Source organism: Callithrix jacchus, chromosome 12, assembly GCF_049354715.1.
Source record: "Callithrix jacchus isolate 240 chromosome 12, calJac240_pri, whole genome shotgun sequence".
Lineage (NCBI taxonomy): Eukaryota > Metazoa > Chordata > Mammalia > Primates > Cebidae > Callithrix > Callithrix jacchus.
The window spans coordinates 120,431,745-120,449,000 of NC_133513.1; the positions used below are offsets into that span (position 1 = coordinate 120,431,745).

Consider the following 17,256-nt stretch of genomic DNA (forward strand, 5'->3'; position numbering starts at 1 on the left):
AAGCACTTGAATGTGTTGAAACATGCGGGTCCAGGATTCTTAGATGGTGGGAAAATAAGATGATTGACTATACAAGGTGAATAACAAACACTCCCAATGTATATGGTTCTTAATGTTTAATTCTCATGAAAAGTGTTATTCTGGGTCTCAGTTCTGTGTAACACTCATAGAGTTATTAAATGCACTTTAGGATCATTTGTTTCAAGTGACCAAACTAAAAACTAAGAAGTACATTACTCAGTGTTCATAGAAATGAATGTTTTAAATGGACAGATTCATTCCTGTATCTGCATCTCGCTTTAATGTAGAGCTGTAATGGGGTTATGCTCGGATACTCTGCTTGGACATTTATAAGCTCATAATGCTTGTTGAATACCTTTTATAAAGATTAATATTTTTTACTCTGTCCCCATTACCAGAACATTAATCATCCTGGCTTTGGCCCTTGCAGCTGAGGATGAACAGATGTTGAATTATTGCCGTCTTTAACCATTGTGGATCACAATAGGGAAGGGGCCGTGAAAGGGTGGCTGCTGTAATCCTCACAGCCGATTTTCATGGAGCCTGGGCCCGCCTGGTCACTTTTATTGCTCTGTGCCTGGCAGAGGAAACCAGGACAGCTGTCTTAGCTGATTCTAACTTCCTCATAGGTCACCGTAGCCTGAGTCAGCACTGACAAGCACTGGCAGTCCTGGAGTCACGTACATGTGATGGGTGTCTGTTAGGAGAGAGTTGTGGCCTTGGCTCTGCTTACAGCAAATGGGAGTTCATGAAAATGAGAAGTTACACACAAGCAGTGTAACTTCTAACATCTGCTAGAAGTGTACTAACATCTGCTTTCTAGTGTACTCTGAGACTGTGCTGCCCAGCAGAAATAGAATGTGAGCCAAGTATGTAATTAAAAATATTCTAGTTGCCACATTTTAAAAAACAAGGCAGTTGGGTACAGTGGCTCACGCCTGTAATCCCAGCACTTTGGGAGGCCGAGCGGGTGGATCACCTTAGATCAGGAGTTTGAGGCCAGCCTGGACAACATGGTGAAACCCCATCTCTAATAAAAATACAAAAATGAGCTGAGTGTGTTGGCAGATGCCTGTAATCCCAGCTACTTGGGAGGTTGAGTCAGGAGAATCACTTGACTCCGGGAGGTGGAAGTTGCAGTGATCCGAGATTGCACCATTGCACTTCAGCCTGGGCAAGAGAGTAATACTTTGTCTCAAAAAAAAAAAAAAAAAAAAAGAAGCAACAAAGGAGGCAATTGGTGAAATTAATTTTAACAGTGTATTTTATCTAAAACATTACTGCAACATGAATTTACTCTAAACATTGCTAGTGATATATATTTTTTATTCTCTTTTTTATGTGAAGTCTCAGAAATCCAGAGTTTCACACTTACAGCACATCTCAGTTTGGACGTGAAATTTTCACCAGACACTTGATCTTGATTTTCATCATTGAATGTAATTTACCTTTGAAAAATGAGATTCACATACCCCAATTGTTCCAAACATTTGTTTCTAATAAGTAAATCAACTAGCACTTTTTACCTTTAAGTTTACATGAATTAAGATGAAATTAAGTTAAAAATTCCACTTCTCTATGGCACTGATTAGATTTCACATGCTCAGAGGTTACCACGTTGGATTTGTGTCCTCTTAGCTGAACAGGCTGACTTTGGATAATACTGTTCCTTCTGTTACCAGCATTTGTTGTAGGCTCTTATTTGCTAAATACACACTTTCTATCATTTAGTTCTCACAGTCAACCTGAGAGATGACCTACAGCATCCCCATTTTGACATAAGAAAAATTAAGACCTAGAGAATTTAAGTAACTTTAAGTAACTTGCTCAAGTTACAAAGCAAAGAGCCAGCAGGGGGATTGCATTATTTCCTTGTTTGTTTATTTTTATTTATTTATTTATTTATTTATTTATTTATTTATTTATTTATTTGGAGACGGAGTTTCGCTCTTGTTACCCAGGCTGGAGTGCAATGGCGCGATCTTGGCTCACCGCAATGTCCGCCTCCTGGGTTCAGGCAGTTCTCCTGCCTCAGCCTCCTGAGTAGCTGGGATTACAGGCACTCGCCACGATGCCCAGCTAATTTTTTGTATTTTTAGGAGAGACGGGGTTTCACCATGTTGACCAGGATGGTCTCTTATTTCTTGACCTTGTGATCCACCCGCCTTGGCCTCCCAAAGTGCTGGGATTACAGGCTTGAGCCACCGCACCTGGGCAAGGGATTGCATTATTTCTTCATATGTGTGGGTAAACTGATTAAAAGGCTTTTCCCATATCCCATAAAGTGACCCAGGTTTCTGGACTTCCGGTAAGTATTTGTTCCAGAGTTTTCAAAAGATGATGTATTTTTCTTTAAAATATAAGACCCCCCTCCCCCCTTTTTTTTTTTTTTTTTTGAGATGGGAGTTTCACTCTTGTTACCCAGGCTGGAGTGCAATGGCGCGATATCAGCTCACCGCAACCTCCGCCTCCTGGGTTCAGGCAATTCTGCCTCAGCCTCCTGAGTAGCTGGGATTACAGGCATGCGCCACCATGCCCAGCTAATTTTTTTTAATGTTTTTAGTAGAGATGGGGTTTCACCATGTTGACCATGATGGTCTCGATCTCGTGACCTCGTGATCCACCCACCTCGGCCTCCCAAAGTGCTGGGATTACAGGTGTGAGCCACCGCGCCTGCCCACCCCCTCTCCCTTTTTAAATCCTCCTGGTGGATTATTTGTTTGGTTCCCAGGACATCTGTTTTGAAACTAATGGGACTATCAATGCCAAACCCATGGAAATGACATTTTGTCCATGAGAAAAGTATTCAGGACATTTAGATGTGATGTTCTGAGGAAGACAGGAGATTCCTCTTCTTGGCTGCCAGAGACAGCTGTTCATGCTTTAAAATAGGTCATTATAGGGTGTGTGTATGTGCGTGTGGGTGTCCATCTGTCTGTTTGTCTATCTGTCCATCTGTCTGTCTTAGTAGTGTACCTTCCTCAGAGCTCTTGATACGCTATCTTAAGATAAAGTTCAAGACTCTTACTGTTACTTAAAACGTGTACTCTTGGAAAAACCTACTATCTGTAGACAGAAATACAGAATAAGAGAAACCCTTTTAAAAATGAGGTCTTAAGAAACGTAGGTTTTCGCTGTTGGGGAGGGCAGCTAAGTGGCTACTGTGCTGGATAGCGCAGCTGCAAGCCTTTGGTTTTCTTTGTATACTTTTAGTTGAAAAGTCTGACTTTGTGTAATGATACTTGTATTACTGTTATCAACAGCTACCATTTGTTGAGGGCTGGGAGTGGCAGACCTGCTTTTAACTGCAGACTTCAATTTGCTACCACATGCATGTAATTGCAAATTAATCCAACATGCACACACTCATACCAGCACTATCATCAGGCCTTGGTTTATGTGCTTGGATATGCCATTTAAGGAAATAAGAAGGCTTCTGCTCTTATGGAGATTGCATCCTAATGAAGAGGAAGAGATAATTAATACAATCAGCATTTCAGGTGTTTTGAGAATGGAGTTGTACCTGGGTCCATCCCGGGCTATGGTGAGGCCTGCAGATCACAGGTCACCAGCGAGGCCCACTCCTTGGCTTTGCTCCCTTCAGCTTTGGTCCTCCCATCCTCTCCGAGTGGCTCTGGGGGGTTACCGGTCTTTCTCTGGGGGCCTGGAATGGGTTGTGGTGGACCAGGCGATGGACGGTACTGTGAAGTGCCACAACCTGTGTGACGCTCTGCCTGGTCGAAATGCCTGGCATGAGCAGAGTGACCTTTGGCCTTTAGGGAAAGCCTGGTTGCTAGCCATTCCTCCTCAGTGATGTGGTTCTGTGTTGGGGTCAGGTGTGGAGTTTCCTGATGCTGATGGTGCTGGGGGAGACTTCTCACCGAGGCATGTTGGACGGCTTTTTGCAAAGTCCTACCTCAAGCATCATCTCATTTTGTCCCAGTTAAAGTAGGCATAGCCCCACTTCCCAGCCATGGGTGGCTGGGTCATGAAGGCTGAGGTGCAGTTGGATTCTGATCTATCAGGGTGATTATAACAATTTTTTAAAAATGAATTATCTTTATGTGGGACAAAACGACAGTGACATTTCCAAAAGTTTTGTTGTTTCTAGTCAAGAGAGGCTAGATAGCAAACAGGTGAAGGTAGCGCAGCCCTCCAGGTGGGGTGGATGCTAGATGTTCCTACCAGGTAGACAAAGATGGTCGATAGCATCTCCCAGCCAAAGATGAACAGGCAGACATCCCTTCCTTCTCCCCAGAGTAATTCTAACAAGTGAGACCAGCACACTCAGTTAGCTCTGAGAGCAGCACAGACCACGACTGCCTAGCTAGCATGATGGATAAATGGTGTGGTGAGGGATGGGATGGATGGATTTAGGCCAGGACATCTGGGTACGAGAGCCTACAGGGTCAGTTCTGATGTCTCTGAGCCCAGAGCTATGTTCCTCTGATTTTCTGGAACCACTTATGGACACACCCTTCTCCCAGCCTGTACTTGCTGGTCCATTAGACCTTCTCCCTCTCTCACGTCCATCCTAAGCTGGCTTCGGAAGATGGCCTTACTAAGCTTATGTAGTCTTTTTTTTACCTTAGACACATTTTCAGGGGCTATCATCACCTGCTCAGATCTTAGTGGTTCTGACTTACCTCTGAGGTTTCTTGGAAATTCAGCTTGTTCTCCAGAATGGTGGCAGGGATAGGGATGACCAGGTGACAGGGTTGGCTCAGGGCTCTCCTCATGTTGAGGTGGGCACCGTGTGTGATGTGTTTCCTGCCTAAGGGAGGGAGGACTCATTTGGGAGATATCATGGTGGGGCACCACGAGGAAGAGCGCTGGCAGGGCTGGGCTTGGATGAGGGTTTGCTGAGGAAGAGTTCCAGCAAGCTGGGCTAGAGCATCTAGAGTTAAACCCTACGTTGGATGTTGCATCGTGGTTAAGGTCAGCAGCTCGAGTTACTGAGGTTGGATGTAGTTCATAAACATCGAGATGCTATAGGAAAGGAATTGAGATTTAGGGATATTTGTGGAAATCGTGTGTCCCGTGTGTTAGCGCTTCCAGGCTGGATTTGATCCCATGAGGTCATTTCTCTTGGTGAGAGAAGAACAAGAATGAGACCTCCCATGAAGTCATTTTCTTGTTCATTTTGCTTTGTTTTTGAGTGGCTCTATCGCCAGGGCAGAGGCTCCTCCAGGGGCAGCCCATCTTGGCACTGTGCTCTCCCTCACTGACCTCCTGTGAAATTCCAGACACCACAGCCTTTGAAGCTGACCTGTTCTCTTTTCAGAAGATATACAGCACTTAGCATGTCATGCTTTGCTTCTGCCTAAGTATTGACTACTGGCATTGAGAAATCAACAGGTAATTTTACATTTTCCCATATTAACTGGATAAAACTTTTTGGAAAAATGGAGTTGCTATAAGTCCTTTCCTGAGAAATCAATAAAAAATGGAATTTGGAAAGGCCTTGACATGAGCTGCCCACATGTGATCCGCTGGAGACAGTGGAGTAGAAGGGTTTGTGTTTCTTCTCAATCTTTGTTTCTCTCTGCCTGCACCCCAGTCCTTCAATATAGTGTAGTTCTTGGGAAAGTTCTAAGTGTACTCTGCATACTTAAAGGAACCCTTCCAATGTTGCATGCTTACAGTTTTCTTATGTAAAAGAAACATTGATGCAAAGCATGTATTTATGTATCATTAATGTTGTAAGCCTTAAAATATAAAATCCGGAAAACAGGCTAAGTCTATTTAAGGGTTTAGAGCAGCGCTGTCTCCTCTCATGCTCTGCATTTAATGGAAATAAGAGTTGCTGAGCTAGTGACAAAACACAGGACTGGTATTAGACATAGGTAGCCCGTGTTGGAGAGTGGATGTTGCCCCAGTTGAACCGGATTTCCCAACTGGAAGAGACAATTAAGACTGGCATTTCACCTTTCATCTTATTTGTATCTGTTTTCCTGTTGCTCTTTTATTTTCTGAACATTCTTCCTGTGCTCCTATCATAAGAACGAGTGGAAATCCAAGCCCATTTTGACTCTGGCCCTTTCACCATGCTATTCCTTCACCATATAGCCTTGCTTCCCAGAGCGGGGCCTCTGCTCCTGGTTTTCATTTCTGCTTCCTCCTCAGCCCTCTCCAGGAAGCTGCCTTGAGAAGGACTCTATGTGCCTTAAACTGCCACATTCCAAGGTTGGCATCTTCTACCTTGGAGAAGGAAACCATACTTTGGCTCACCTTGGCATAGATGAAAAAAGCTGCAATTCAAATAATTTTTGATGTAGGAAATATTTCTTTTAATGTTGCAAATTAGTGAATTCGTAGTTAGAGAAAATTCATTAAAAAACCCAAGTGTGTTTGTGCCTGCACTTATGTGCGCACAATAGGACATAAGTGTGTCTGTGTTCATGTCTAGTATGTATGTTTGCAAATTATCATCTATTTACTGGGATACAGACACAGATGCACGGAAGTGTGTTTATGTGTGAATCATTTACATTAGCAGTAGACGTGATGTTCTCAAAGTCAAGTCATTGACCCCTCCAGATGTCAGTTTCATGTGTTGTACAAGGGAAATGCAAAATGCTTGAAAGGGCAGACAAGCTTATAGCAAACGCGAGTTGCATCTTGATGGGTCTCCCACTGATGGGCAACCCTGTGTCCTGTGTAGACTGCAGAGAGATCCTGCTTCCCATGATGACCGATCAGCTCAAGTACCATCTGGAGAGACAGGAGGACCTGGAGGCCTGCTGTCAGCTGCTCAGCCACATCCTGGAGGTGCTGTACAGGAAGGACGTGGTGAGTGATGGCTCTGTGCATGACGTCCTGGCATTTGTTTGAACCTGCCATTTGCCTTGCAGTGCAACTTTATTCATGTAAAAAAGAATGGCCTTAATTTTAAGGTCTGGCCTCTCTTTTTGTCTTGGTAGAGTTGCACCCTTTAATTATTTTTATTTATGTATTTATGGTGATTATGACATTACAAGATTTAGCCTTCTGCATTGAAAATAGTTTTTTATTTACTGTGTTTTCTCAGTGAAATGCCTCTCAGGACTTAGATTTTCATCCTAAAGTCAGACAAAAAGGCTTTGATGCTTAAAGTTGGCTAACTACTGCATTCTTTCTTCTTATTTTTATTACTGTAATACATACACAAAGTTAAAAAAAAAAAAAAGCCAGGTGTGCTGGGAGAGTCATAAGAAGAGAAGCTCTGTTCCTCCCCCAGGCTCTCTTCTGCGAGGTCTGTGCTTTCCTAGCTCTACCGCACTCCTTTTGCATTTCGAAATTGTATGCTTGTTTCTGGGACATTTTTAAAAATCAGAAGTTTGTGCCTTCCCAGCACCATCGCTCATGCCTGTTATCCCAGCACTTGTGAGGCCAAGGTGGGTGGATCACTTGAGCCCAAAAGTTTGAGATTAGCCTGGGCAACATAGTGAGACCCCCATCTCTAGAAAATAGAAAAACAAAAAGGAAGTTGGTGCCAGCACATATGGAAAAGTCTGACCCTGCGCCTTTCACTCCCAACATACCACACCTGTCTGAGCACTCATGTTGTGCCTGGAGAGGTGAAAGCAAGGCTTTGTCCATCTTTGCCCCTAGCCCTGGACAGAGTGGCCGGGGTTTTTAAGTAGATGAGCCTTGTCCCTGGCTCTTTCCTGCAAGACTTTGGAAGTCCCTCCTAGTCACCATGCCCACATAAGGGGTCACCCACTCCCCTGCAGCACTGGCTCATTCTCTCAGAGCCTGGTTAGTGATCTTGAGGGAAAAGATTGGATTAAATCTGTTGTTGGTGATGCTGGAAACTTCAGCTCTTCCAAGGGTGTTGCTTTTGGAGAGGTTTTGGAAGCCTTCACCCAAAGGTCAATCTCCAGTGTTCCCATTTCTGGCTCTTCGCTGTTCTTATTGGGGAAAAACTTGGGATAATAGCTTGTTTGGGCAGACCTCTCAGAGGAGGTGGTGACACTGGGATAGTCCTAGAGCACGTGTTTAATCAGATTCAAAGTTCACAAAGAAGAATCAACAATCGCATCCCACACTAATAAAAGAGTCAATTTTTACTGATGGAAAATGCCACAGCAGCATGAATGTTAGTTTGCTAAAAGCTGTTTAAACATTCTGTCCTATGTGACTGTTTAAGTTATGTGCATTTGATATGCCGAGCCATCTAGGACTGTTATCTGCCTGCCTTCCATTTTCAGGTGGCCAAGTATCTTTAGAAAACTAATTGGTGGGCTAATCAGGGATCATAAACATTATATTGTTTAAACAGATTTTTCTTTTATTTTTAAGGTTTGCTTAAATTAAATTACTATGATTTTATATATAGAACAAATTATCATCAATGGACTATAATTAATAAAATCCCCTGAGTTTTCTTTGTGAGAGCTTTTGCCTTTGACAGGGGCCATTTTTCATCTCATTAAGGGTTATAATTGATTTACTCTTTACAGGGTAAACGGATTCAATGACAGCCACTGGGGCTTGCATGTTAATATTTCTCTTTGGTGTTGATTTTCACTGGTGGGTCCTTCCTCAGGGGCCAACTCAGAGGCACGTCCAGATTATCATGGAGAAGCTTCTCCGGACCGTGAACCGAACCGTCATTTCCATGGGACGAGATTCCGAGCTCATTGTAAGTGCTTGGTGACATATGCTTGGATGTTTAACTGGCTGACAGCATCCTTCTCCAGCTGCTGTTGGAACATAAGCTTATTATACTGCAAGGTAGTGAGCCGTCGAGATGTAGCCTGGTATATCACATGTCCTCATTTTCCAAATGAGTTTCAAAGTTGGAGGGTAAGCAAACCAACTTTAAAGACAGAAGCATTTGGCTCTTGTTTTCTCATTGCTTACTTGTATTTTCGGCTGAGTCCTCATTCTTCTGGCAGTTTCTCTGTAGTGTTTACAATTTAAGGTGCCGTTGATAAAATTTCATGAAGGATCCTAAAAAGTAATTGAGATACTCTGCCTTAGTTATTTTGTGTCTACTCTAATGTAGTGTAGGTGTTTCTCTGAAACAGAGTAATTAGGCAAGAACCTATTCATTTTTTTCAAGGATATTTTAATAATTTAGACAGTCCATCAACTTTTGGATCATGGTGCCTTTTCCCAGGGTTTACTGCTCTCCCCTCCACCCCCTGAAGTTTGTTTCCTTCAGCAAAAGATGCAAGAGTAGGTCTTGTTTAATTTTTTTTTTTAGGTTCAAGAGGTTATACTTTATTTTGTTTTCTTTTTTCTTTTTTAACTGTAAGTTCTGGGATACACGTACAGAACGTGCAGGTTTGTTTCATAGGTATGCATGTGTCATGGTGGTTTGCTGCACCTGTCAACCCGTCATCTAAGTTTGAAGTCCCGCATGCGTTAGGTGTTTGTCCTAATGTTCTCCCTCCCTTGCCTCCCAGTCCTCAATAGGCCCTGGTGTGTGTTGTTCCCCTCCCTGTGTGCTTGTGTTCTCACTGTTCACCTCTCACTTATGAGTGAAAACATGTGGTGTTTGGTTTTCTGGGCCTGTGTTAGTTTGCTGTGAAAGATGGCTTCCAGCTTCATCCATGTCCCTGCAAAGGACATGAACTCATCCTTTTTTATGGCTGTACAGTATTCCATGGTGTATATGTGCCACAGTTTCTTTATTCAGACACATCCACACGTATATTTATTGCAGCGCTATTTACAATAGCAAAGACTTGGAACGAACCCGAATGCCCATCAATGATAGACTGGATACTTTTTAAAAAATGTAGTGCACGTTACCATTTAACTCACCTTGGTGGATGACCTGTCCAAAAAATAACTGGAAATGAAAGGAGATAGCATCCCTTTGGACTTTTCACTTGAAATCAGAGGAGGCACACCGGCTGCCCCTGGTACGTGACCACTGTAGTTTCTGCACATCTAGGGTGTGAACAGGGAGGCGAAGTGTGTGCACTTGGACAGCACAGTCAGAACGGAGCACTCAGCTCCTGTGCCTTTCTGTGTCTGGTGTCACCAAGAGGACTCTGTTTTGTGTGTGTCACAGGCGGACAAATGCTGCTTTACTGTGTTTCCATCCAGTAAAACGGTTCATGTCTTAGAGCTTCAGCACATGCGAGGCTCAGGTTTTCCTTCTGAAAGTGTGTCTCTTTTAAGTTTGGATTACCACCTGTGTGAATTAGGAAATAAAATCTTTCCATGTAAATTGGCTTTATTTACAGTGGACTTTTCCATTATTACATAAACATAAATGTGCCTGCCTTTTCATATTCTCCACCGTAACTATTCTTATTCATAGTCTTGAAAGACATTGGGAACACATTAATATGGGATGGGTGCTGAGCCATGGAGAAGGATTTCCAGTGACTCCAGGAGCACCCCCGAGGTCTGGTGCTGACCCCTGAAGTCTGGTGTTCCTGTCTTTTTGGGGTCGTGCTGCAGGTGCACTCTGCATAGTCTCAGGAGTGGAACTGGAGAGGGCCTTATGTAGGGCAAACAGCGTGTGGCTTGAAATTGAACCAAGTGTGGTTCTGCCGAGACCCCTCTTGGGATGGGCGGGCTCTCGAGGCTGGGGATGACATGATGGCATGCAGGGGCAGTGGCAGATGCCAGAGAGGGTGGATGTGGAGGCCGGTGATCTCATGAGACTGTTTTGTCTCTGTTTAGGAGCATGGTTCTGCCTGTGCTTAGGGAAACATGGTGCTGTCTCTGGTTAGAGGGTCATGGTCCTCTCTCTGATTAGGAGGCATGGTCCTGTCTCTGGTCAGGGGGGCACAGTCCAGTCTCTGGTTAGGGGGTGTTGTCCTGCCTGTCTATAGTTAGGGCACAATCCTGCCTCTAGTTAGGGTCTTTTTCCCCCCCCGAGATAGAGTCTTGCTCTGTCGCCCAGGCTGGAGTGCAGTGGTACAATCTTGGCTCACTGCAATCTTTGCCTCCTGGGTTCAAGCAATTCTCATGCCTCAGACTCCTGAGTAGCTGGGATTACAGGTGTGCACCACCACACTCAGATAATTTCTGTATTTTTTAGTAGAGACGGGGTTTTACCATGTTGGCAAGGCTGGTCTTGAACGCCTGACCTCAAGTGATCCATTCGCCTCAGCCTCTTAAAGTGCTGGGATTACAGGTGTGAGCCACCATGCCCAGCCTTCTTTAGGTTCTTTATGCTAGGTATATGTTCACTTGGTTTGTAGCTCACTGGCCAACCGTTAAACTGGAAGGAAGAGGGCACAGAGGAAGGTCATAAAATTTGGTGGTAACCTGGCAATGTGGAGAGACCATAAGATGTGCTTGCAGCTTAATCAAGGGATAGAATAGACTCTGCAGGGAATGGCATCTCCTCCCAGACCATGTGGTCCAGGAAGTCCTTGGGAGACTTCCCTTATCTCAAGCATAAGGGTAAGAGTGGTAATAATGATAGGAACCCTTCACTGAGCATGCATTTACGTGCTAGGCACTATATAATGAATGGGACGATTCTCATTTAATTCTCACAGCGCGCTGCAGACAGATAAATGGTTCCAGATCCCACAGCTAGCATGGCAGCACTTGTTTTGAGCCTGGATTTGAGGCCCGTGTGCGCTGTCAGTCTCTGCTGTAGGACAGAGGCACACGATGCTGATGGCCGTGGTCCATGTCAGAAGTCATGGAGAGGACTAAGCTGCTCCTAGATCCCTGTCCTGCTTAGGGAGACGTCTGTTCAGGGAAACACACACCTTTCTATTTTCTACCATGTCGTATCCACGTCACACTCTAGGATCTCCTTGGTGGAAGAGCCAGACCACAAGCTACGTGCCCATTTCCTGAAGGGCTTGGGATGCTCCAGCTTGGAAGAACCCATGTGTTCTAAGAAACCCTAAAGAGTTCCTTAGGAAGAAGCCTTGCATGTTCTACGAGGGGGCATGGCAGTGAGGACCCATGCTTGGTCTTCTCCAGAGTCACATTGATATCAAGCATTTGGCTCGGGGGAGTATAAGCACTGTCCGGGAACGAAGGGGTAGAACAGACTGGCTGTCTTCAGAACCATCCTCCACAGCCCTGACCTTCTCACACACAACCATCCTCCACAGCCCTGACCTTCTCACACACAACCATCCTCCACAGCCCTGACCTTCTCACACACGACCATCCTCCACAGCCCTGACCTTCTCACACACGACCATCCTCCACAGCCCTGACCTTCTCACACACGACCGTCCTCCACAGCCCTGACCTTCTCACACACACAATCATCCTCCACAGCCCTGACCTTCTCACACACAACCATCCTCCACAGCACTGACCTTCTCACACACAACCATCCTCCACAGCCCTGACCTTCTCACCCACAACCATCCTCCACAGCCCTGACCTTCTCACCCAGAACCATCCTCCACAGCCCTGACCTTCTCACACACAACCATCCTCCACAGCCCTGACCTTCTCACACACAACCATCCTCCACAGCACTGACCTTCTCACACACAACCATCCTCCACAGCCCTGACCTTCTCACCCACAACCATCCTCCACAGCCCTGACCTTCTCACCCAGAACCATCCTCCACAGCCCTGACCTTCTCACACACAACCATCCTCCACAGCCCTGACCTTCTCACACACAACCATCCTCCACAGCCCTGACCTTCTCACCCACAACCATCCTCCACAGCCCTAACCTCACACAGAACCATCCTCCACAGCCCTGACCTCACACAGAACCATCCTCCACAGCCCTGACCTTCTCACACACGACCATCCTCCACAGCCCTAACCTCACACACAACCATCCTCCACAGCCCTGACCTTCTCACATACAACCATCCTCCATAGCCCTGACCTTCTCACCCACAACCATCCTCCACAGCCCTGACCTTCTCACACATGACCGTCCTCCACAGCCCTGACCTTCTCACACACGACCATCCTCCACAGCCCTGACCTTCTCACACACGACCATCCTCCACAGCCCTGACCTTCTCACACACGACCATCCTCCACAGCCCTGACCTTCTCACACACGACCATCCTCCACAGCCCTGACCTTCTCACACACGACCATCCTCCACAGCCCTGACCTTCTCACACACGACCATCCTCCACAGCCCTGACCTTCTCACATACAACCATCCTCCATAGCCCTGACCTTCTCACCCAGAACCATCCTCCACAGCCCTGACCTCACACAGAACCATCCTCCACAGCCCTGACCTTCTTACATAGAACCATCCTCCACAGCCCTGACCTTACACAGAAGCCTCAGAGTGGGAAAGGGGGGATAGAGGTCTTAAACGGACTCCTCCCAATTCCAGCATCTCTAAGATCTGTAAAGAAGTAAAAAAATCCCTTTCAATTTCTTTTGTAAAATGCAGCTGTCTTTGAAGGACTCTCAGAAAGATTCTGAATAAGCTATAATCATTTAATGAGTGATGACAACATCAAGATGTTTTCAGAAAGGCCCGTCACCATTGAAAATTCGGGTTGTTTAGTGGGACCTTGTTATCCCCAACAGCCACCAGCCCCGTCTCTGGAGTCAAGGGAGCAGTGAGAGCGAAATGCTACCCTGTTTAGGATGCCTGCCCTTGCTCTTCCAATTTGCATCAAATAGAGATTTATGCATTAACTTTTTAAAGTCATTGTTGTCGCTCTGTGAATTTAGAGTAGAGGAAGATCGAGGCACAAAGTATCCCTGACTAGGTGGACAAAAAACTTAATCAGTGGAGCTTCCAGAGTGGAAAAAGAACAGAAAATAGTTTATAGATCTGTTTTGTGTAGGCTGTACCATTCCATTATACCTTAGAGATTTCAGTCTTTATGTGTTATTCATTTTTGCATAAATATAGTAGAAATTATATAACTATGAATCAGCTTAAAAATTATAAGTAATCACTGAAAATGAGTTTTTAAAAATTAAAGTGATTAAAAGAACGCTGGAATTGATAGAGTTTACTTAATGATTTATTCCATGAGGGTTTCAGCAATGATACTGGAAATGTGACGTCTTTCCATTAGAATAAGGTATTAATTGGGAATGTGACTCTGCCCTGACAGCTTCCTCCTATTTATGGACAGAATAGAAAACTGGGGAACTTCACCTTTATTTAGTTAAGTTGGGATACGCAATATCGGGCTTTGCTTTTCTCTGTATCTGGTATTCTACAAAACTCCACGTTGCGGTCAGTTGAACGTTGTTTGCTTTAGTTGATTATATTTGAAATGGGTGATTGGGATGCATCTCAGGCTTGGGATAATAATGTGCCCTGATCCTAAGTATTACATCCTTAAGAAAAAAACAAAACAACTCCATTTGGCAACTGTAGCATTGTAGACCCTGTGAACACCTAACATGCCTGGAAACAGAAGCGTTGCAATAACCTTGCCACAGAATGAAAAGGTCATTTTATCTCTACTCTGATGTAGTTGGCTGCTGTAGAAACATGGAGTAAAATACTTATTTTCATATTACATCAGACTTCAGGATTTATTTTTGCCTTCCTTTTTGAAAATCTTTCTAAGCCCTCAGCATTAAGCAGCATTTTTCCTCATCACACATGGATGTGAGCAGGTGACCATGGCTGGGGCAGGTCCTCTTGTGTTGTGTGTAGGTGGGCCGGCCAGCCATTTGGTGTGTTTTTCTTAGAGTAAGCACTCCAGGCCGAGATGAGAGCTGGTAAGAGTAACATTCCATCTCCTGTGATAGGAACTGCTGTTGCTTCTTTCAAATGATCAGATTTACATTCTGTTAATGGGTCCTTTAAAAATGTAACTGAGTGAGAAGGACTTCTAAAGATTTTTCTATGGCCTGGATACTCATCAGGGGATTGGAAATTACTAATTTACTAAAATGAAAATGGGGGCTTCTTGTAAGGAAACATTTCTTTTGAACATTCGCAGAGTGGACTTAGGGAAGGGGAAGCTCTACTCTGGATTCTCCACTAAGTCTTGTGACCACTGGAGCATCCTGACTCACTAAATACAAGTGGTGGAAGTGATTTCGTTTCTACTGTAAACAGGATCTCAGGGGGACACTGACCGGGCGGTAGAGGGTGTGTTTCATTGTGACAACAGCATCTTTGCTGTTGGTGAAAACCCAGTGCTTTCTTTGAGTCTGGGTGATTGATAAGGGCCTGACATGCTCCTTCATTTGGAAAATGGTGTAATAGAATCAGTTTCCCAGGGAATAGTGCCTTTTTCCCCAGGACTCATAATCAAGTATTTTCACAAAGATGTTATATCCCCATGCATGAGCATTCATTTTGAGATAGATGTTCATTGTAATAGAGTTTAAGTATGAATGTGTTTAAAAAATGATTTTAAAGTCATTTCCCAAAAAAAATGTTGTGTTTCAAATGGACTGTGTCTGGCTTTCGTACATAGGCATCATAAAAAATGTCTATAATTATACTGTTTGCTAATAAACCTACCTGCTTTCAGACAGTCTTCCTAACGTGTGTGTGTGTGTGTGTGTGTGTGTGCAGCAATGGTTTTCTAAGCTCATTTTTCTTTGGGGCTGCTACAGCAATGTTTGGTTTCTTTTCATATTCCTGTGACCCTGGTATTTTTTCAAGGTTGGTTACTAGCTATGGGTTTACTGCAGAAGAAGTAAAAACCACACTATTGAATGGGCAAATTATGCTCTGCAGTCTTTACATATTCATACCAAACTGCAAAGGTATTTGCAAAGCCAGACTGCCTTAAGTTAACTATTGAGCAACTTAAAATGACCTTGTCATTGACCAAAATATGTAGGACCCATTGTAGCGTGATGACTTTATGCCAGTTCATGAAATGCATGTTCTTTCTGATCTTTGCACCACAGAGTTGTTTACTTTCGGTAAGTAAATTGGCTGCACACACAGCCCATGCGACTATGCTAGTGATAGAGTTTCAATAGCTCAAAGAAGACGTGCTGGTGTGTGAAGCAGCTGCTCTGATCTTTAGGTGACCCTGCTCCAGCAGAACTGCCCTGATTCGTAATTAAATCGACTTTGACTGGCTGATAAAAATGCTCCCAAAGAGTGGGTTCACCGGTGACAGGTTTTCTTAACAGGCCGTGATGTCACTAACACCATGACAGAAGAGTTCATGCGTCTTTCTTGTTTCCTGTTCTTGCTGTCTTCTAGGAAAGGCCATGATTCGACGGTCTTCACAGTTTTAATTAACAGCTGTGTCTCTTGGTTCTCATAGGCCCACGTGGTCTGCCAAGGAAAACAGCGTTGCAATGCATCCTGCTTGTGACTGTGTATAGGTTGAAGTTGGTCTGTCTGATGCTGGGCCGTGACCATGACCCCATTCACACCATTTACTGAGCCACATCTCAGACCTCCGTGGCAGGAGATAACTGCCTCTCTTCTTAGCCTGGGCGTGGGCAGCCGCACTCCGACCAGCGGGCATGAGGGTGCGCTGCGCTCCGGGAGCGCCGATGGCGTGACTTGCCCCGTGCGGAGCAGCGACGCTGCGCGGCCATCCCGCTCCTCCGCCCGGAGCCATGAATCTCAGCAGCACCGGCAGCACGGAGGAAAAGGCAGCGACGACCGTGCTCTGGGGCTGCGCGCTCAGTCAGGAGAAACGGACTTGGACCTTCAGACCCCAGCCGAAGGGGAAGCAGGGCTGCAAGCTCTTGCTTCATACGCTTTGCGTGGGTGCATGGGAAGCATCTACCAACTGCCTAAGTTGTTTCCAAAGTAGCAAGGTCTTCCCATGCTTTGAGTCCCTCCCCATGTGTCTTCTGCTGCGGGGTCTGAGATTGAAGGAGCAGATGCAGGACTACAGGACTTGTGCTTCTTGGAAGTGAGTCGCACACTTGTAGAGTGACTGGCGGGCACCCAAGTGGTGGGATGCCCTTCACTGTAGAACAGGAACTTTGAGGCAGCACCAATAGTGGGCTCAGACATGATTATACGATGAGACAGAACCCTTCCTCTGCCTGCTCTGGGCTGTGCAGTGGGCCTCCCTTCCCTTTCTGCATCTGTCAGAAATGGAATCCCCCTCTTCTCGCTGAAGAACATGTGTCAGTAGCAGGAGCCTCAAGTCTAGTCCACAGTGCCCTCTTGCTTGCACATGGACTCTGTGGTTGCAGATACTGGGAAAAAGGGTAGTGGCCTCTCCTCTTCTAGGCTGTCCAGGTGAGGCAAGCGCCAGCCCACCTGTGGGGACAGGTTGGTATTAGGCTAGAGTCAGCTGGAGAGGTGGGCACTCAGCCCATCTCCCACTGGGGAGGGGAAGAAGAAAGGAAGGAGGCAGCCCATCCCTTGAAGGTGGAGATGTGCTTGGAAGATCTAGAGAGAAACTACCTCCC

General features: G+C 45.2%; 1 protein-coding gene across 4 annotated transcripts in view; it reads left to right on the plus strand.

Moving 5' to 3' along the window:
* DOCK1 (dedicator of cytokinesis 1) overlaps window positions 1–17,256 on the plus strand; it is a 543,687-nt gene that overhangs the window by 204,710 nt on the left and 321,721 nt on the right. For all 4 annotated transcript variants that reach the window (XM_035269471.3, XM_035269473.3, XM_035269472.3 and 1 more), the window contains exons 26-27: window positions 6,686–6,813; window positions 8,552–8,647. In XM_035269471.3, the coding sequence (XP_035125362.1) occupies window positions 6,686–6,813; window positions 8,552–8,647 (224 nt within the window). The remainder of the gene's footprint in view (window positions 1–6,685; window positions 6,814–8,551; window positions 8,648–17,256) is intronic.